The sequence below is a fragment of the Sprattus sprattus genome (assembly GCF_963457725.1).
Source record: "Sprattus sprattus genome assembly, chromosome: 17".
Taxonomy (NCBI): domain Eukaryota; kingdom Metazoa; phylum Chordata; class Actinopteri; order Clupeiformes; family Clupeidae; genus Sprattus; species Sprattus sprattus.
In genome coordinates, this window is record NC_137915.1 from 11,631,690 (window position 1) to 11,654,475 (window position 22,786).

General features: G+C 46.6%; 2 protein-coding genes across 4 annotated transcripts in view; both read right to left on the bottom strand.

The window, feature by feature from the left end:
* The window catches only part of LOC308378345 (uncharacterized protein), a 92,687-nt gene that overhangs the window by 13,154 nt on the left and 56,747 nt on the right, over nt 1-22,786 (bottom strand). For all 3 annotated transcript variants that reach the window (XM_080855220.1, XM_080855221.1, XM_080855219.1), the window contains exons 8-9: nt 2,106-2,995; nt 1,371-1,619 (exon numbers count right to left, since the gene is read on the bottom strand). In XM_080855220.1, the coding sequence (XP_080711346.1) occupies nt 1,371-1,619; nt 2,106-2,995 (1,139 nt within the window). The remainder of the gene's footprint in view (nt 1-1,370; nt 1,620-2,105; nt 2,996-22,786) is intronic.
* On the bottom strand, nt 14,263-16,263 carry LOC308378198 (uncharacterized protein; the record flags this gene model as incomplete). Its single annotated transcript, XM_080855056.1, has 2 exons — nt 14,263-14,429; nt 15,099-16,263. The coding sequence occupies 2 exons, from the start codon at nt 16,261-16,263 to the stop codon at nt 14,263-14,265; spliced, it is 1,332 nt and encodes a 443-aa protein (XP_080711182.1).

Here is a 22,786-nt window from a genome sequence, read left to right on the forward strand (position 1 = left end):
TGTCTCTCTATCCACTCTCCTCTCTCTGAGGTAGCTTTAAACTGTCTCTCTCTCTCCTCTCTCTGAGGTAGCTTTAAACTGTCTCTCTCTCTCCTCTCTCTGAGGTAGCTTTAAACTGTCTCTCTCTCTCCTCTCTCTGAGGTAGCTTTAAACTGTCTCTCTATCCACTCTCCAAGGTAGCTTTAAACGGTCGCTCTCTCTCCAATCTCCTCCCTCTGAGGTAACTTTAAACTGTCTCTCCACTCTACTCTCTCTGAGGTAACTTTAAACTGTCTCTCTCTTTCTCTCCACTCTCCTCTCTCTGAGGTAGCTTTAAACTGTCTCTCCACTCTCCTCTCTCTGAGGTAACTTTAAACTGTCTCTCTCTTTCTCTCCACTCTCCTCTCTCTGAGGTAGCTTTAAACTGTGTCTCTCTCTCCTCTCTCTGAGGTAGCTTTAAACTGTCTGTCTCTCCACTCTCCTCTCTCTGAGGTAACTTTAAACTGTCTCTCTCTTTCTCTCCACTCTCCTCTCTCTGAGGTAGCTTTACACTGTGTCTCTCTATCCACTCTCCTCTCTCTGAGGTAGCTTTAAACTGTCTCTCTCTCTCCTCTCTCTGAGGTAGCTTTAAACTGTCTCTCTATCCACTCTCCACTCTCTGAGGTAGCTTTGAACTGTCTCTCTTTCGCTCCACTCGTCTCTTTTTCACTTTTCTCATCCCTCCTGGTCTCCTCTCTTTTATCAATGTCATTGTTGCCCTCACCTCATCTTACCTCTCAACTCTTTGATTCCTCCCCATGTGTATTTTACCTTCTCTCATATTACTCCTCTCCTCTCTCCTCTCATTTCTCTCCTCTCCTCTTCTCTCCTTTCTCCCTCCTCTGCTGTGCTGAGTTTAAGCCTCTAACCTGCCACTCAGCACCCTGTTGGCTGAGAGCTTAATGCCTGCCAGGTTTAGCAGTGCAGCGCAGCACGGCGCAGCTCCCAGTGCTGCCCAGATTACAGAGTGGCAGGCAGGGCTTTCACTTTCTCCTCAGATTAGGGAAAGAGAGAGACCGAGAGATGGAGAAAGAGAGTGGGAGAGAGAGAAGCTGCGGTAGACTCAAGATAAGGAGCTGCCTTTTCTGCTTTTCTGTTGTGCTAAGGTTCTGCTATGGTTTGCTGATGCGTGTATTTATATGTTTGGTTTAAAACGCTTATATGGCACACATTTGGCTAATAACACAAAAGAAGTAAAAAAAAAAAAATATGATGCAACATGCATTCAAACCTGGAAACTGGGCCTGACAGGAAGTACACAAAGGGAGGGGAGACGTGCAACCACCAGTGCCGTCCTGGTGGACAGTCAGGGTAAGGCAGTGGATATCGTGCGAGGGAGGGGGGGGACTCACCTTGGGCTTGACCTCCCTGGCAGCTGTGGAGGAGATGGAGGTGGAGGTGGGGGGTCGGGTGGTTGCGGATGAGAGGCGCTTTGGGGCTGTGGAGGGGGTGGGTGCCTTAGGCACCAGGGGCTTTTTACTGAGGGTGGAGGCTGTGGTGGTGGAGGCTGTGGACAGACGTTTGGGGGCTGCTGCAGCAGACAACGCCACCGAGCTCGGCCGAGGCTTGGCGGAGCCCGGTTTGGTCGCCCCGGCAACGAGCTGCATGGCAGGACAGAACACCGGACGGATGGAGGGAGCAAAGGATGAACGAAAGAGTAAAGGAAAAGAAATAGAACACAAAACCACAGCGGCAAAAATGACAACAGCAACAAAGGAGAAGCCAAAGCAGCATTATTTAACAGTTCCATGAGGAACGCAAGCCATAAATTCACTCACTGAGGGGAAATATCACAATTTACATAAACCATCAATTCCTTGCGGGAGGGTGACTTTTAGCTTTTTGTTTAGTCAGAAAGGTTATTAAGCTGATTAAAAGGAGTCATTTCAGAAATCACAACGGTGACCGAGTGATTATCCTGATTGCTAATGGACGTTTAAACTGAGATGGCACTATGGGTTTGAAAATCATTTTCAGCCTTTTGGATAAGTTGACATAGAGCAGAAGCAGAAGCAGTTGTGAATGGGGGAGAAAAGAGTGCAAGTCCTCCTCCCTGTGGGAAGAAAGAAGCCGTGTGATAGGCCTACCTTGGTCTTCTTGTCTGGGCTGGTGGGGTCCCTGCTTGGAGTAGCGCTGGTTAATGCTGGTTTAGCTGCAGGTTTTTTGGCCTTGTCAATTTTGTCGTTCTTCTCCACTTTGGCAGTCTTCTTCTCAGGACTCTCTTTCTTTTCGGCCTTCTCAACCTTGATCGGCTTCTCCTCCTGTTCCTTCTTCTCCGTCTTGGCTGGGGTTGGGACTTTGTCTTTTTCAGCTCTCTGTTCCTCCTCTTTCTTCTCCACCTTTTCTTCTTTCTTGTCTTCCTTCACTTCTTTCTTCTCCTCTTTTTTCTCTTCTTTCTTTTCCACTTTCTCCTCCTTCTTGTCGTCTGTTTTTGGAGTCACCTCTACCTTCTCCACTTCATGTTTCTCTGGCTTGAGCTCAACTTTCTCAACTTTTTCCATCTTGTCTGTTTCTTTATCCTTTTCTGCCTTGTCAGTTCCTTTCGCCTTGTCAGCCAGGTCCACCTTTTCAACCTTATCAGCTTCCTTGGGTTTCTCACATTGATCTTTTATTTCGGTCTTTTCAACCGGGGGCGTTTCGGTTTTGTCCGTCTTTGCCTTTAGTTCGATGGGCTCGATTTTGTCCTTTTCTTTGTGCTCGTCTTTCTCTGCCTTCTCGGCTTTATCCACTTTACTGTCCTTATCCATTTTGTCGAGATCCTCCGCCTTTCCAAACATGTCCATCTTCTCGGCTTTATCCACTTTACTGTCCTTATCCATTTTGTCGAGATTCTCCGCCTTTCCAAACATGTCCATCTTCTCGGTTTTCTCCAGGTTGCCTTTCGGCTCTGCCTTGTCAGTCTTCTCCACTTTATCAAACACATCAAAGTCGTCAAACGTTTGGAATCCGTCCATCTTGTCAGGCTTGTCTGTTTTCACTGTGAATAGGGGAAAAGAAGGAGAAGCGGAGAAAGAGATGAAAAAGACAATAAGGAAAATATATCTTCTGACCTGTCCTCATCAAACAACACACAGCATGGTATCGTGTGCAAAGATTAACAAAAAGTGACTAGCTCCTGATTTTCTAGTCATGACCTGCACAAAGATGAAACCAGACTGATTGCCCGAAGAGATATTAGTAATTGAGTTACAATACGAGGCAAACATTTAAGCTGTGAAAAGGGTGCAGACTTGTCCTTCTGCACAAGAGGCGTTTAGGAATAATCATCGATCCTTGCAGAGATTACATCATTTAGTAGGTCAGAGAAAAAATGCCCTTCTCCAAACGGTCAGCTAGGATTACTCTGCCACATGACAGGGCCAGGGTGACACAGGGACAGTGCACGCTCTAGTGGAGGCACAAATTCATGCACACACATACAGGCAAAACTGCATATGCACACACACACCTCCATACATGCACACACACACACATGCAAATATGCACACCCACACACACAGATAGGCTCTAAATTCTTGTATGCATGACTAAATGTTTGTTTGTGTGTGTATGTGAGTCCCCTTCTAATGGTATCTAAACTACAATATATTATTTTATACGCTATATTATTCCTGTGTAGTATATCATTCTATTATATCCTATATTGTTCCTGCGTATTATTTCATTATAGTATATCCTATATTATTCCCATGTAATTCCCACACCAGTAAAGTCTCTCAGAGGAATCTCCTGACCCTCTCTGATAAGCACTCTGCTGAAGGTCACATGATGATCTGCTGCCTGACTGGGCAATCAGATAGACTCGATGAACCCTTACAGGCTGTCCCCACACACACATACATACACTCACGCACACAGACACGCTTAGACACAAACACATTTCTAACTTGACACTCCCCTCTACAGCTCCTCAGGGTCCGTTACGGCCCCACTAGGGAGCTGAAAGAGTGCGGGCCATCTGGAAGGCACCCTGCCCTGAACCAGATGCTGGGTCCGTAAGGCTCCTTCACAGAACCTTCCGTGCCCTTCAGAAAGAGCCACACAAACACACACACACACTCCTCGCAATCACTGTGCCCCGGCAGAGAGACATAATGGTCATAATGCTATAATGAGAGTGCGTGGCAGTGCACAAAAGATGCAATCAAGATATTACAGGCCTATTCATTCACTCCAAGGATCATTTACAGTAGGCCTATTTATTAATTTCATACATGATTCCGTACTTCCATACAAAAGAGAAAGGGGAAACAAGGCAGCGCTGCAAGCCTAAAATAGCAAAAAACATAGCTATCAGATCACAGTTTATTTTCATTGACCAAATATGAGTGTCCAAGGGATCAATGTGCTGTTAAGAGATCAATGAGAATATTGTGCCCTATTTGCTGTATTTGCCCATCACTGCAGTAAAGGGTTATCACATGTTCACCCAGAGCTCTATCTAATGGAGAGAGTGAGTCAGTCTAATTGATCAGGGACAGTTTCTCTCTCGCCTCGTCCATTTCATGCTCTCCGCCATGTCACTGTCGTTTCACTCTCAGTAAAGCTTCACGTTTGCAAGAACACTGCGGCTTCAGAACATTCTTGACTCTCATTGTAAAAGAAAAATGACATTAGCATTGCAATACCTCTTAGTGGACCAGTATCAAAGATTATCTGGCAATCTGGCACACACAGGGTTTTTCCTGGGTCAAAATGGCTCTTCGGTGCTCCCCCCAAAAAATTGCGCGCTATGCGCGCACAGTCTGTGTTACCTATCAGCAGAAATCACTGTTTTTTTTTTTATTATTATTTACATTTCATAAATAATGGAGGCTATGCTTGAGGTTATCATTTTGCTTCCACTTTAAATTAAAATAGATAGGCTAATACATTGACAATAGTCCAAGCCCCATGGTGCTATCATGTATGGTTCAAAGATTCAAGATCAAGGTTTACCTCCCAATGCAAACTACTGAAATCTATATCAATAGAATCTAGAACTAACCAGTGGTCAGAAATGGAACACACAAATTATGAAAGTCAAGTTTATCTATTATTACTATTCATGTTTATTACCTACGTATACCATTATTTTCACCAATGGAGGCTGCGTTGGAAATCAATAATCAAACTTTTGACAGTATTTTGAGTGGAAATTTAATGAGCATTTGTATTCGTGTACGTCGGGCTGGCCCTCGCAGTGGAACGACAGTTTTCAACCGCACCGGTTTATCAATAATAATATTAATACTATTATATTTCGAGATGCAACACAAACGAGTTGAGCTTTCATTGATAAACCAATGCAGTTGTCTGCCTTCCCGAGGCCCCGCGTTCTACTGGTACTCGTTTAAACGCGTAGACAAATCAAGTAATAGCCTACACCTGTGTAAGTTCTCAACATAGCAGATATTTTAATAAATTGAAAGCCATGAATATTGAAACGGCGGACTGATGAAGTCAGGATGCATTAGTGATGTGTCGTTCGTGAACGATTCGTTCATTTTGAACGAATCCTTACAACGACTCGAGAGTAACGAGTCCTCTCAAAAAAAGATTCGTTCTTTTTCTCGTTCATGACCGCGCATCGGGACTGTTGCATTGGCTAAGCCAAGGAAACAGAAATTATTTGTTGAATGCAGGTCACGTGAAAAATGATCCAAAGACCGGTATCCGAGAGACCCAGTCGGAAAAAGAACGAATCATTTCTGTTTCCTCTAGCTGACTGTACTGAGCCTATGCAGGTCACGTGGAAAAGGATCCAAAGTCTCATATCCGGCAGATGAACAAATCATAGATCCAAAAACACGTTTGGCAAAAGAACGAAACATTGAACGAAAGACCAATATCCGGCAAAAGAACAAATCATTGAACGAAAGACCGATATCCGGCAGATGAACGAAATGTTGATCCAAAGACGGTCGGGAGGTGAACGATTAGGTCATCTGCCGGATAAAAGTATTTGGATCATTTTTCACGTGATCTGCATAGGCTCAGCATGGGAAGCTAGAGAAAACCGAAATGTTTCGTTCATTTTGACTGGGTCTTCGGATACGGGGCTTTGGATATTTTTTCATGTAACCTGCATATGCTCAGAAGAGGAAACAGAAAGGACTTATTAACCTCGTTCACTTTCGAGTGTCTATGTTTAGTAAGACGTGAATGATATTCGTTCACAAGAAATAATTACATGTTTAGTTATTTTACATTTTTAAAACTTTACTTACAGTTCAGTGCAGCGTAATTGTTTGCCGTGATAATTAAATGCTTATGTGATAATAAATGACCATTTCATCCAAACTTTCATAATACATTATTTGAATGCAGGAATTTCTTTTTTAATTAGTATCTGCTGGTTTACCTCCATGAAAATATGATACGTGTTTGTAGTGGACGTATTTACCCCCCCCCCCCCCCCCCCCCCGTTGAAATGAACGAATGACTCGAAAAAAGATTTGTTCATTTTACTGAACGAGATTCAAAGATTCGAGTCGGTAAAATGATCCGAACTTCCCATCACTAGGATGCATCCGCAGGTTGAGTAATTAAGTGATTGGCTCTGTCCATTCGCACACCTCATAGATCAGACTAATCAACTCGATTCAGTGTTTCCCACAGAAATTTTGGAGACTATGGGGGGGGGGGGCGCACATGTCCGGGGGTGGGGGGGACGCATGTTTACCGGTTTACCACTTGGGGGGGGGGGGGGGGGGGGATGTTTTTTCGGCCTAAAATTCCTGATTTCGCGGGAGCTTCCCACTTTTGGGGGGGATAAGCCCCTACATAAAACCTATTATTTTTCCCCCATAAGATTTTTTTAAAAAAAATAACCTTTTAAATAGTGTCCTCTAGTGGGTTTTAGGAAGATAAATTAACAAATTGAGATTTAAAATATGGCACAAATATAAACATATTGAAGACATCTGCTGAGATTTTGTTTGGGATTTGTGTGAAGCAAGAGCACCCTGACCCGGGAGAGAAAGCTTAGGAACAGCTACTACACTTTGCCTCCACATATTAATGTGAGGCCTCCTTCTCTGCAATGACTGATCAAAACAAAGCAGAGAAACAGACTGTGCCTGGAGAAGAGCTTGATATCAGCAGTTGCCTCCCTTTGTTTTAGGAAGAGAAATTAACAAATGTAGATTTAAAATATGGCACAAAAATAAACATATTGAAGACTATAATGGTCTAAAGGTGCTCATTATAGTTAATGTCAGATACCCTCTGTTCAATTTTCAAACTCTCCCTCACTATATTACTTTTTTGATCGAGCAATATTCCATGACACCTGATACGATGCCAGCGTGACCGTTTCAGAGTACTTAGCCGAGTCTGACTGATGTATCAAAGAATGTACCTTGTGCTTGCCCAGCTCTGCTTTTAGGAATTCCTGGGCTATGTTAGCATCCAAGTTCAAGGCTTTAAAATGCGACCGTGACGTCTGCATATTAAGCAAAGGGGTTTTCCATTTCGCTCCGCAAATAATTCCTCCCATTCAGGCAAGAAGGCCCGGTGTTCATATTCATACATTCGTTTAGCTCTACGCTTTGCTGGATCCATGGCATTCTTTCAGTAGCTAGCTACCGGTAGTCTGGCTAGTAACTTTCTGAAACTGGGTGCACACATTAGAATGTTTCACTTTGGAACATTAACGTTACTTGAAGACATCTCTCAAGATCGAGTGATGACAAAATATACATGAATAAATACCCCCATTCGAATCGGACAGCTTTTTGACTGTATTTCCAAATATATTGCGAGCAAAATATGCATTTTAGATGGTTTAGATGGCCGGCAACTACTAACTGCTATCTTATCTTCAAACAGAAAGTAACGTGTGCGCATCGGGGCAGAAGTCCGCAGAGGACAATTGTAAACGCGCGATCATCTAGTGACAAAAATGACATGCCGTTGTGCGAATAAGATAAATAACACAAAGCTATTTATTGTGTTTAATAAAATAACAAGCTATAGAGTATAGACCTGTTCTATAGGAAAGGTATCCTTAACTGACTTCCGTTGTGATCTGGCGCTTTATAGAAAATTAAATTGAGCAAAGTTAACTTGACCTTTCAGGGGGGGTGCCGTTGGGGGGGCGGGGCACCCCCTTATACAATGGTAGGGGAAACACTAACATATCTCAACAGTGTTTTGTTTTCGGCACAGTCGCAGGCAGACAGCCGAACTTCGTGCTCTCATGCAATCCCAATGAGAGCGACACGAACTTCGTCTGAGCAAAAAAAAAAAAAAAAAAACTTCATGTGCACGCAGAGACTATGGCGGCCGAAATTAGACTATGGCGGTGCGCCATAGTCTCGTCAATGTGTGGGAAACACTGCGATTACTATTGATCAAAACAGAACGAGAGTTCGGCTGTAGCCTACTTGAAACATACTATTCAGAACATATTCGCTGACGTGCATTGCATACGTGATGAATTGCTCACAAATCTGCTTAAAACAACTAGTGAAGGTGTTTTAGAATACTATTTATGCCATATACAATAAGTGACTTTATGTAAACACCACTTATTAATGTTAGCTGCCTAATTATTTAGCGCAATGCTAGCATAACTACCGTAATTCGATTTTTAACCAAGGTAGCCTATTGTACCTATTGAGCCGTTGATCGCGACCTGTTTACAAATCTGGTTAAAAAGATAAAGGTGAGCTGTTATTTATAGATACTAAATATTTCCCAGGCATCTAATGGCTTACAGCTACCTGTAAAGCATCTAAACGTACAGAGTACGGTAGGTTGACTGCTAAATCGGCAGCCACCAGTCTTTGGATAGCTCTCATAAATCAGTTATTGTATATATGGCATTAATATTAGTCTTACCATCACACATAGGATATATAGGTTCACGCACACACTGCTTAAATCAAACTTAAAGCCTACTATCAAAGTATTGTTTTTTTTAAGATAATGTAGGCAACTTCTTGCTAGCTGCTTTATACAAAAATCAAAATCAAATTAAAGTGACTAACGTCTGGCAAACTTGGAATTGAACGTGAGCGCTAAAACACCATTAAACTGAATTGGATGACAGTTTTTTTTTTATCGCAGACATTTTTTTTGCCTTTAGGCGCTCGGGATTTTTCATAGGCGTTCGAGAAAACGGCTTAGGCGCGCGCCTACATTTTCTCTATGCAGGAAAAACCCTGCACACATCCAAAAGAAACACACAGAAATCTGGCACACACACATCCAAATGTAACACACATAAATCTGACAATCCACACACATCCAAACGTAACACACAGAAATCTGACAATCCACACACATCCAAACGTAACACACATAAACCTGACAATCCACACATATCCAAACGTAACACACTTTAATCTGGCACGCACACATCCAAACGTAACACACAGAAGTCTGACAAGAATTCCCCATACAGTCCTTGGCTTTTCAGTTAAGGCCCTCCATCTCTCTGACCTCTGACCCCACCCTAACATGCAGCCCAGTCCCATAATGGGTTCCAAATCCCGAGAACACAAATGAGCACAGAGACTGGGGCCGTGCACCGCACTGTGTGCTACTCAGAGTATGTCACGGCGTAACGAGATACGAAATGAAGGCGGAAATATGGAGGCCGCTGACAGACGCTATCCTCTCCTCTCCTCTCCTCTTGGACATCAACCGAATCAGGGGGATATGATCATCAAAATAATCATGTGCAGGCGATACAGCCCAGCGCTATCCCGCTGTGTGCCCAAAACGCAACAAACAAAACAATCCCCTTTCATCTGTGTAGAGCACTTCCACTTGCAGGAAAACAAAACAACGTGCCACAACAAGTGGCTGAGAGGCTGGTAAAGGGATTTTGGCAGTGGATTTGGGGTTTGGGGTGGGGGTGTGCATGGGAGATGGAGGGGACACTTTGGGTTGGAGAGGCATCTGATTCCTTTCTATGGTCAGAGGTGTGTGCACAAGCTCTCCTGATCTATGGTGAGCGCAGAGGGTGGAGTTTTCAGTGGAAGCAGCACAGACCTGGGCAGCCAATAACATGCCTGCAGGGAAAAATGATTCTCAAGCAAATAATGCAACTGTAAGACCCTCAAAACCATCACCGACAATTATAACAAAGACTATGATAGGCAGAAAACTACTGACCTGTTGCAGAAGCGTCATATGTTGACAACTGATCATTTGCCAACATCTACTGAAATCTGATCTCTTTATTAGAGCTGAGAGATCCGATTGAATAACAGTCTATCAGAGTGGATTTACTGAAACGAGCTGTTACTTGATTTGCTCAAGGCGAAGACGTAAACACCACATAATTAATCCCACCACAATCAAAGGTCTCTTTAACGGAGAGAGAGAACCTGTGGGAAAACTGGTGTTTCCCCTGTTTCAGCACATTCAGCTGTCAGGAGAGGAAACAACAGGCCTGACTTCACTCGCTTACTACCAACCTACAATACAACAAACCTACCCTTATCGCTTATTACAGACTAGCAATACAACAAGCCTACCTTCACTCACTTACTACCGACTAGCAAAACACTGTGGCGGTGGGAGGGGGGAAGCAATATTTTAGTTTTTGTCAAAGAAAAGTTTAGGATGCTGGATGCAAACAGGAAGGTCTATTCTGAAAAACTGTTGGCATCACACACAAGCAAGACAGGCTAATAGCTGTATCACTCCATTGGCAGCAGGTTGACGTTGATATGTAAGTGATGATGTGAAATAGCAGCTTGCCAGAGGCAAACTGTGAAAGCCCTTCATTAGGGGGAACGCTCTGGTGATAAATCACCTCGACAGGTGTCTGAATCCAGGGTAACTCTGCCTGCTGATGGAACATGTGACCATTTCGTAAGGGATAATGCATAGTCTGCTGGTCAGTATAGGAACGTATTTCCCGACGGGGTGAAAAGGACACCGACGCCAAGCGGATTCATGAATCAGGCTTAACTAGTGCCAAAGGGTGGATTTAAGTGTCTGGGTTACATATAGGCAGAGAGAAGGCTAGACTGGATAAAGACAATGATCAGAAGGACAGGTACAGCTGGTTTTTAGTGACCATCTGTGTGTGCATACCTGACACGCAGGTGAAATGATGGCTGTTATAACAGACTGAAGCTTGTAATAGATGGCTACTATGACAGAAGGACACTCCGTGGGGTTGAGATAACAAGCGGTTGGGAAATGAGAGGAGGTTGAGCAAATGAAAGCTTTTGAGCTCTGACACCATTTCAGCTCTGAAACTCTGAAACTAACAGATCGGGATTTGTTTACAAACCTGATTTTGAGAATCGATCAGGTGGAAAGGAAAAAACAATAAAAACATATTTATAGCTTGTGATGTCCATGCACTGTCTAGCTCCCCCCTTATTTTGCATTTTGATGTGATTGATCAGATAAATTCGACGACTCTTCTGTCACGCATCTCCAGCCACCATAGAAATGTCAACAGTTTTCTAAAGACTACACAGCTAGCAATGTCTTCTACCAGCTTATCGTTGAAGGTTTTTCAAAATAGCACTGAAATGGCTGTGGTGCAACCTCCTTCCATTTCAATTGCGCTACACTTGACAGAAAAATCCCTTGGAAGGGCCTCCAGTGTTGCCTATGCGTTCTCTTCTTGGAGATGAAAGCAACATGGATCTCTTCTAATGAAAATGAAGCAGAAAGCAACTCGGCAGGGTAATTACTGGAAATACGAGCCATTGTGCTCCTCCACAATAGCCTGTCAGCCACTCATCTCCCTGCTAAGCTCCTGAAATGCAAGTGTGCAGGGTCCACACACACACAAACACACCCGCACACACACACGCACATATACGCGCACATCCAAGAGCACATACACCACAACAAAAGCTCATTCCATTCTGCTAATTATAAATACATTTTGAAGGGAGTGGATGGTCGGCTCCATGGACAGGCTTCAGCATCATCTGTTATGGTATAGCCACTCCAGCGTCTTTAGTCTCATCTCACTGAGCTACAGGTGTAATGGTATAGCCACTCCAGCGTCTTTAGTCTCATCTCACTGAGCTACAGGTGTAATGGTATAGCCTATCCAGCGTCTTTCGTCTGATCTCACTGAGCTACAGGTGTAATGGTATAGCCACTCCTGCGTCTTTTGTCTGATCTCACTGAGCTACAGACCATCTATAAGGGACATTTTCACTTCATGGACAGGGCCTTCAGTCTGCAACAACAACATATGATTTGTTTTTCTCTCTCTCTCTCTCTCTCTCTCTCTCTCTCTCTCTCTCTCTCTCTCACTCACACTCACACTCACACACACAATCACATGGACACGTAAACCTGCACAAATGCACATAAAGACACACACACACACACACACACAAACACACAGGATCTTAACCCATCAGCCTTGAGGATAACCCAATACATTAAAGACATTAAAGACTTGAGATGTGATTTAGTAGCCCACCAGTGAGGACCTGAGCCTTCACCCACGGCTGAAATGTGTGCTGATTAAATCACAGCTGAGCTCCAGGGACACGTCTGCCCTCTGAGCAACACATAGCTCTCACGCAGTATAGCGTACGCACGCATGCCTCACAGACTGGCTTTACTCATACAGACAGCATCACGCAGTATAGCGTACGAATGCATGCCTCACAGACTGGCTTTACTCATACAGACAGCATCTCGCTGTATAGCGTACGCATGCCTCACAGACTGAGTTTATACTTATAGACAGCATTACTCAGTATAGCGTACGCATGCCTCACAGACTGGCTTTACTCATACTTATAGAGACAGACAGCATCTCGCTGTATAGCGTACGCATGCCTCACAGACTGAGTTTATACTTATAGACAGCATTACGCAGTATAGCGTACGCATGCCTCACAGACTGGCTTTACTCATACTTATAGAGACAGACAGCATCACGCAGTATAGCGTACGCACGCATGCCTCACTGACTGGCTTTAATCATACAGACAGCATCACGCAGTATAGAGCACGCATGCCTCACAGACTGGCTTTACTCATACTTATAGAAACAGACAGCATCACGCAGTATAGCGTACGCATGCATGCCTAACTGACTGGCTTTACTCATACTTATAGAGACAGACAGCATCCGTGGTATAGCATACATACGCACTCACACACCCACGCATGTCTCACAGACTGGGTTTACTTATATTTATAGAGACAGACAGCATTGCGCAGTATAGAATACATACACACGCACGCATGTCTCAAGGACTGGATTTTACTCATACAGACAGCAACAACAACCTATTTTATTCCCAACATTGCATTTCACACGCTGATGTTTTTTGTGATTCAGTAGTTAATGATCACCTAACCAATATGCAAATATAATAGACATCTCATGTATGTTTGTACATGTCTCCTCCATCTCTGTCCTTCCCAGTCTCCCCTCTTTATTTTGTTTCCTCAGTGCAACAGAGTGAGACAAACCCAGACCCAGACAGAGAGAGACAGACCCAGACAGAGAGAGACAGACCCAGACAGAGTGAGACAGTCCCAAGAGTGAGACAGACCCAGACAGAGAGAGACAGACCCAGACAGAGTGAGACAGTCCCAAGAGTGAGACAGACCCAGACAGAGTGAGACAGTCCCAGACAGAGTGAGACAGTCCCAAGAGTGAGACAGTCCCAGTCCCAGTCAGCGGAGGACACTAGCACAGTTCTGGTCCTAATCTGGTGTGGAGTTGGTTGCCATCGGAGGAGAGGCATGTTTGGACATGACGACAGATGAGTAGCCGCTCAGCCTCTCTCTCTCTCTCACAAACACACAAACACACACACACACACACACACACACACACACACACACACACACACAAACACAGACAGACAATCATCATTAATAACAATCACAAACACATACAGAAACACAAGCACGCTCAAAAATCATCATCAACCTGTTACTCTCTCCAGCACACCTGCAATCCAGACTAATCTCTTCATCAATACTTGACACAAAGGACACGCACTCCCGACAGACAGACACACACACACACACACACACACCCACACGCAAACACACAGGGCTTTCAAATGACCTTGCACTATGTAAACAAATAACATACTCATTTCATTGTGTTCTTCCCTTCTCTATTGCAAATTTTACTGAAACAAAGGGGGGACACTTGCCCTTTAAAAAAAAAAGCAAGCATTCATATTTTTGGCACATACTACGACGGCAGAGGGAAAAAAAGAATAGCGTCCCCGAGGCAATGGAACGGGAAATGGAGCAGTGGCACTCATTAAACATGCTAAGCATGCTGCAGCGCTACGCTACGCTTTCTGTCTCAATGACCCCGATAAGCTGACAGGAGCCTGCTTTCTGTGTGACCGGAGCCACGCGGGCAGCCATGCCGGCTCTGCCCGCCGCAGTTTCCTCCAGAGAGGCTAACGAGCATGTGTCTCGCGGTGGTCTGAGGGAAGCGAGCAAAAGCACTATGGACAAGAGATGGGTAGAGAGACAGAGTAAGACGGGGAGACGGAGAGACGGAGAAGAGGGACACCCTGAGCTAATGCTTCGCTCTGAAGGACCGGACTGACCCACTATCACAGCCTGAGTCACTTCACACACATACACGCACTGATACACACTCACACACATAAACACACACATACACACACGTTGGAGCTGGCTGCATTGAGAAAAAACACTTGTTTAGCCGGGTCTACTCAATGTGCCCATGCGGTCCCTCACTACTTCTGTTGTTTACCACACACTCTGCTCTCTGGCTCTTCCTCTGACCCTGGCACACACCCTCTCTCCTTGCCTTCCCAGACATTGCTGGCTCCGGACCACCACCATTATCATCCCTCCATAATTAGCTGCTAGCGTGGTCCCTCTCCTGCTCCCTCTGTGCTGCCTCTCTGGGCTTGCTGGCATCACACCGGCTCCTTCTACCGCCAGCTCCTTCAAGCGGAGGCAGTTGGCAACCCTATGATTCAGGAAAATAAATGAGGACCTTTGCATGTCACCATCTCCTCGCCCCCCTACACACTAGCTGTGCCATCTGCAGCCTGGCACGCAGGACTCTCCTGTCTGACAGCCGGCTCTGTTAAAGCAGATGGGCAAAGGCCGCCGCCATCACTGCAGATGTCATCACCTACCCTCTGTTGCCATGGCGAAGGGGTTGGCATTGCCCCCCAGGCAGCCGCCCGTCCCGTTGAAGGCTTTGGGGGTTGTGGGCACAGGGAGCAGCACGCCCTCATCCTTATCCAAAAACTCTCCCTCGTGAAGGCCCTCCATGGGCGAGAGGGGCCTCCCTCCTAGGTCCCTACAGGGGGGGAAGGGGGGCAGGTGCAGCTTGGCGTCCCACTCCTGCCGCAGGTCGCTCCGGGCCGTGCCGGCTGCTGAGAGCATCGGTGGAGGGGTGGGCGGCTGGTCGTCGGCCACGGTGAGCGAGCGCCTCATGGAGGCAGGGTTGGCGCGGCGTGGCCCCACCGCGGCTGGAGAGGGCAACTCGTCCAGATCCGCCCCACCGCCGGGGTACTTGTCGGGCAGCTGGAGGCTGGAAGGCACGGCGAGGTGAGAGCACTCAGACATGGCTCTGCGCATGGCCTTACGCTGCTGCTCAGCACGGCCCATGTAGCATGGCTGCAGGTCTTCATCCACCTCCTCCTCCTCTTCCTCATCCTCAGAGACCCCCTCTGCACCCTGGCGACCCCCCATCGCTGCCACATCCCCCCCCTCCATGTAGTTGTCGTTGACGACGCCAATGACACAGTAGTTTGGGGGTGCCGGCTGCCCGCCGTTTCTGGGGCTGTGGTCCGTGAGCGGTCTTGAGAAAGTCGGGTTCCATTCTGCGGGATTCCCCGGGCTCAGGGGACTGGGTGATGAAGACACAAAGTCGTCGTGGTGATGGATAGGCGAGCCGGTCGCCACGGGCAGGACCACCCCGTTATTCCCCACACCAGCAAGGGATCCTAAGAAGTTCCCTGGCGAGGCAGATGAGGGCGACGATGACAGCGGGCTGTCCGGACTCTCCCCGGCGCTGCCCAGGAACGACCCACTCCCGGGCATCGTACCTCGCCCTGGAACCTTCAGCTCGGCTTCCATTCCGCCCCCTGCTGGCGAGTCAAAGAAGCACAGCTTGTCCTCGTCCGTCAGCCCACTGGTGTGGGGGACCCCTGACAGGCTCTTGGGGGCCCCCATGTCCTGGTGCTGCCAGTCCCAGGGCTGTGGAGCCGGGGGCGCTGCCATGGGGGGAACCTTACAGAGCTCGCTGTACTCCGAGAAGGGAGACGCTGGAGGCTGGTTGGAGAAGGAAGACATGCCTGCCCCCCTCTTTGACCCTCTGGCTTGAGGATGCTCTGCACCTCTTTCCTGCCTCAAACACACTCCTCTTCTCCCGTCCCTGAGTTGGCCTTTGTCTGGTCTCCTTTGTTAAGACACACGTGCGTGTGTGAGTGCGCGATTTGTCTCGTTCAGGATTGATTGTGTGAGAGCAGATGTGCGTGTGTGTGTGTGTGGTGCCGCCTCCTCTTGCTGTCTGAGTCGCTATGCGCTTCGCATCGCCAAGATGCTATGAGACTGAGAACTGGAAACGCTGTGCTCTCTCTCTCTCACGCTCACTCTCATTCTCTCTCTCACTACCACATCCACGCTCTGTTGCTCTCTCTCTTTCTCTCTCTCTCTCTCTCTCTCTCTCAGCCTTTTCCATGCCTCCAGTCACATGACTCTCTATGTGGATGCTCATTTGCTGTTGCTGAGTCACAGACCTCCCTCTGAAAGACCTCCCTCTGCTCGCTCTCTTTCTCTCTCTCTCTCTCTCTCTCTCTCTCTTCTACACATCCTCCTCCTAAGGTTCCTAGCTCCTGGCATTATGGTGCTGGTGGTATTGGGAGCATGGCAGACAGGCAGGCATGCTCACAGGGTGGCAGCCTATATATGTTTACCCTAGGGAGCAGTGATGATGGTGACGTTGATGAAGATGATGTTGACAGCTTAATGCAAAGAGCACTTCAGGCAGCCATGTTCACATCCAGATATGTTCCCCTCGATTTCCCCTCCTTTCTTCCTCTATATTTTTCTCTGTATAGTGAGTGTTGATGTTCATTGACAATGAGTGAGTAATAGAACAGTGTGCATCTTAAAAGCCAAGGGTGTCTCTCTTCCACATGGCCTCTCTGGTAGAGAGAAGTAGAGGCTGGGTGGCTTATTTTAGGTGTCTGCCTGCCCACTCCTCTGTTTCTGTTTCTCTATATCGACTCAGACGTTGGTTTCATTTTCTTCCTCCTACACGAATGGCTGTGGGACCCACACACCCCCTCTCTCCCGCTCTATGTTTTTCTCTCTCCCAGCTCTCCCTGTCTCTCTCTTTCCCCTCCCCCTCTCTCCGCATTTCTCCCTGCTCCCCCATCTCTCTCTTTCTTTCCCCTCTTCTCTCTATCTCCCTTTTTCTTTTCCTCTCTCTTTCTCTCCCTCTCCCTCTACCAGGCTACAGAGTTGTTCTCTGGCATCGGGCTGTGGTCGCACGGTGCCAGGCTGTGAAGCTGGGTTGCTTTGTTAATTGTGTTCATGCTTTTGTTGTGCAGACTGAGCTCACCCTGGGCTTCAGAGGCAAGCTGTTTGTGTGTGTGTGCTTCAGAGAAAGAGAGGGGGTGTGTGTCTTTTTGACAGAGAGAGGAGTGTGTGTGTGAATGATATGCAGAGTTTACCAGTAAGAGTGTTTGTGGTTGCTTGTGGCTGTTTGTGTATATGCTGTTTGTGTATGTGGGACAAAGACTGTGTATACGCCAGTGTGTGTGTGTGTCCGACACATGTGAGTGTATTTATGTTCTGAAAAGAGAATGCAATCACAGAGCCAAACTGTACAATAACAAAAACAAACAGCAATAACAACAGCAACAATAACAGTGAAGATATCAACACTAACCAAAGAGTGGCGATATCAACACTAACCAAAGAGTGAGTGAAAGGTGTGAGATGAGGACAGATGTAGAGGGATGTCCTTTGACCCCCTAACGCAGCAGCAGAGACTGTCACCCCTGATCCCATCACAAAGCAGAACAGTTGCACAACGCAACACCCCTCTAGGATGATGGTGGAGAGAGCGGAGCAGCCTATAGGATGATGCTAGAGAGCGGAGCAGCCTATGGGATGATGCTAAAGAGAGCGAAGCAGCCTATAGGATGATGCTATAGAGAGCGGAGCAGCATATAGGATGAAGCTAAATTGAGAGCAGAGCAAACTATAGGATGATCCTAAAGAGAGCAGAGAATCCTCATCAGCGGTGCAGCCTGTAGGATGATGCTAAAGTCTCTGCTCACTCCGGACTAAGCTTGTGTTACTGCACCCCTCACAAATTAATGATGTGTTAATAACCATAGCTAATCACCAAGGCTGGTTCTACGTGACCTTCTTTAGGAGCATAACTGAAACGCATGTTAAATAAGGACTGTTTAAGACTGAGGAGGTGGTTATGTTTGCTTGATGTTAGGGCTGGGCGATATCCAAGAGAAATGATATGAAATGAATGTTTTCATTAAACATCTAATTGCCTTCCATCCTTTTAACTAGGCAAACATATTTACTATGAAAGAAAAGATCTTATGGGATCAGATTTGTAAACATCCGGCAAAACCATGCCAAGAAGATGCCTTACTCTGATTCAACAACTTCTATACTTAACTGTGATGTGAAATGCCATTTGCTTGCTGTTTATTTCCCAGTACAAATTCAGTCCACATGACGTCCATGTCTGGTGGAGAAAGATCTGTCACTTGCCAAATATAATTTAGCCTCCCATTGAAATGATGAAATGAGGAGATTAACAGGGAAACGTCCATTAGGCCAGTCAGAGACATGCAGTTCTATCTAAACACGCCAGCAAAAGTGAATGAGCTGAAAAGTGAGGGAGACCACAAACGTCAGGCTCAGGACATAAGGCCCATTTCCCTAAGGGCTGACATCAATCAGCCTCTTCAGCCATGGAGACAGAGCATGACAAGCCGTACTTAAGCCTCCCATCAACCCCAGCAATTAGTGTTCGCATCACTACTCTATCAGTGAAGGCGCTGAGCGGTTAATCCATCCAAGACATTTTAGAGCCTAGTCCTGCAGGCATGTGGTTTAGAGATTCAGAGCCTAGTCCTGCAGGCATGTGGTTTAGAGATTCAGAGCCTAGTCTTGTAGGCATGTGGTTTAGAGATTCAGAGCCTAGTCCTGCAGGCATGTGGTTTAGAGATTCAGAGCCAAGTCCTGCAGGCATGTGGTTTAGAGATTCAGAGCCTAGTCCTGCAGGCATGTGGTTTAGAGATTCAGAGCCTAGTCCTGCAGGCATGTGGTTTAGAGATTCAGAGCCTAGTCCTGCAGGCATGTGGTTTAGAGATTCAGAGCCTAGTCCTGCAGGCATGTGGTTTAGAGATTCAGAGCCTAGTCCTGCAGGTGTGTGGCAGAGACCCATTTTTAGAGCCTAGTTCTGCACAGACCTCATTCCCAGCTGGTTCCTCTCTGAGAGGACATTCTCCAGAGTTACTCAGGATTGGTGACAATGTGGTTCTGCTGGTTTTGTTTCGGCTTCACCATCTCAGAACCAGCGCCACTGTGAGAGAAAGAGAATGTTACCCCTGGCACTCATACCACCAGGCACTCATCTTATCGTCTTATAGGAACGAGGCCACCGTGTTCTAATACAACATCTCTGTCAGCCGCTGCTGTGGTGTGGCTCTTTCACTCGAGCACCAACCAGCAGATCAGAGTATAGAAGCTCTGGTTCTGCAGTCTCTGAGAAACCAGCAGACGCACCGTCAGCATCCTGTCCTGATTCTCTCATCAGCACCGGACAGGCTACACCGGTGCTGTCTGGCCTGTTTGTCACCATCACGACTGTCACCCGGGTTACATAATGAAGCTGCCATGGATGCCGCCACGGAAACAAGCCTGCCCCAGTGATTGTTGTCTAGGTCATGCCTAAGAAATGCGGATGTCATCAGCCATACAGTGTTGTGGTAATGAGTAAGGCTTACGTAAGCCCTGATTTAGGCGCCTGCGCTGCTTGCAGTATGGAGCACAATAAGGGCAGCGAAGCTCATTTGGACAACACAAAAGGCTCTGTGTCCAAGGCACAGTGGACTCACACAACACAGCACAGAACACACACGGGAGTTGCTTCATATTAAAAGGAAACGCACTTCCGAACACACTCAGTGACCCAAAGCCTAGTTTTAATGAGTGATTATCACACGGAACAATGAAGTCATCGTGTAGGACTTCATTTCATTATGATTACAACTGACAATAAACACCGCTTATCCCCAATGTGAAAGCCAGCCGACCATTAAAACTAATTTCTGCATAACAAGTGGTGCAATATTAAGCAGACAACCTAATATTCCTATTAGTGCTATTTCCAGGGAATCCATACTACCCGCTGCACTCCTGCATAGTCTTCCTCTCAAAATTCAGCACTGCCAACGCCCAGCACAGTGGGCAGAATGGGACTGTCACATCAGTTTTGCAAAGCTTTGCCACCCTAGGGCTCTGAAATGGGGTCATGGGCGTCCGTCCCTGTCCATGAACTCATACCCAAACGTCCTAGACACCCCTAAAAGTAGGCGGTTACGTAACCATGCCATCAGAGAGCCTCTCGTCTGCAACTGCACTCCACTTCACTCATTCAGGACAGGCGCCTCCACGAGAGCGGCCCAGTTTGGCCCAGAGATGGCCCGTGTGGCCCTGAGTTTAGAGCAGAGATGGGTCTGTGTGGTCATTAGTGTGGAGCAGAGATGGCCCTGAGTCTCGGGCAGGGATGGGCCTGAGTCTGGGGCAGAGATGGCCCTGAGTCTGGAGCAGAGATGGGCCTGAGTCTGGAGCAGAGATGGGCCTGAGTCTGGAGCAGAGATGGCCCTGAGTCTGGAGCAGAGATGGGCCTGAGTCTGGAGCAGAGATGGCCCTGAGTCTGGAGCAGAGATGGCACTGAGTCTGGAGCAGAGATGGCCCTGAGTCTGGGGCAGGGATGGCCCTGAGTCTGGGGCAGAGATGGCCCTGAGTCTTGGGCAGGGATGGGCCTGAGTCTGGGGCAGAGATGGCCCTGAGTCTGGGGCAGGGATGGGCCTGAGTCTGGAGCAGAGATGGCCCTGAGTCTGGAGCAGAGATAGCCCGTGAAGTCCTGAGTCTGGGCTGCATCTGTTCTATAGTCAGTGGCTACCACATCTAGGGTGTGTTAACTGCCACTCAGAGAGCTACGAGCATACTCTGGCACTCTGAAACCATTCGGAAATTCGGAATGCCATTGGAACTCATCATTTGTTTTTTCGGAGTGTCACACACTCAGAGCGCACTCTGGGCACTCCAGCTTAAGAGGCACAGTGGCAGAACGGGACGTCAGATTAACTGGAAAACTGGTTTGACAGAAGGTTTTGGGATAGTCCGACTGCTCCGGACTTATCGGCAAATAACAGGCAAATAATTACTCATTCAACAAAATCGTTTAAACAGTGTTCATCCTCCTCACTGTCGTCAAGCTCTTGAATAAATAATAAACCCAGTTTCATCATGGCTGTTTGTGTCAGGTCTATTTTGATCTGTAAACAACTGCTCATTAATTCAGAGAGATGGAACGTTCAGTTTTTTTTCTAAACTATAGAGCGTCACTCTGTCTATGCCAGATTAAAACTTGCGAACACTCCCCTTAAATGGATTAAAACGTTTTTTTTTTTTTTTTAGTTCCGCTTGTCCAGCTTTGATTCGGTTTTTATAAAAAAAAAAAGCTACAAGATCATAGAGAACCCATAAAACTCCCACCAGGAAGTCCGATCTGTGGACAATGTCATTATCATGAGGAAATTTCCCACAACCAATGATATTGTAAATTATTAAAAGGGACCCTCCCAGTTAATATGATATTTGTCACTAAGAGCAATGGGGATTTTAAATAGCTTCATAGCAGGGGACTCATTGTTCATAGGTGAAGGCTCTTGACAACAAAGGCGGCAGCATCGATCGGTGAGGAGGCAAGAACACAGGTTGCGAGACAAATCGCTCCTTCACTGAGCGCCAGAGCAAGAAATGATAAATCAAGGAGAGAGAGAGAGAGAGAGAGAGAGAGACGAGAGAGAGAGAGAGAGAGAGAGAGAGAGAGAGACGAGAGTGAGTGCGAGCGTCTTTTGTGTTTCTATTTTTAGCTCAGTCAACCCCCACACCCCACCCCCCCTGCAAATTACCCCTGCAACACCCCCCCCCCCCCCAAGCTCCTATTGTTTCCCAGTGAGCTCCTCTTCTGCACATCTCCAAAGCAACAGCCTGCTGTCGCTATGGCAACTAAATTGGTGCCACGACGAAGAAAACTGCTTCAAAAATGGCTCCTTCCACTCGTGGGGGAACTGGAAGCCCGAGAGGGGAGGTGAAAAAAGGAACATAAATGTGAAAGTTGATGAGTAAACAAGACTTGAGCCTTGGATAATTAAGGGCTGGGTAAAAGCTTTCTGTCGTATTCGTATATTCCACAGCTTTGACTCTATTTAGCTTTAAACACAAGGATTCTGAACCATCATTAAGGATGCACTACATCACCATAGACAAAGACAGGATTGTAGGTGATTCAGCTTACTATCAGGATCTACATCACATCTACTGAGCATGAAACCACGGCTGTGATAGGATGTCTGACACCAAAAGCAAAGGATCACGGCGCACACAGATGTCTGCTCAGTCTTCGGTCAAGCCTCAGCTTTTGGCATTCTTTGGCATGTTTAGACCCATCAACAAGGACATTACAATAGAAAAACATATTTAAACTGAGCTTCAGGGCACGGTGTGCAGACATCTATTCTACTAATTCTAATTCTATTAAATG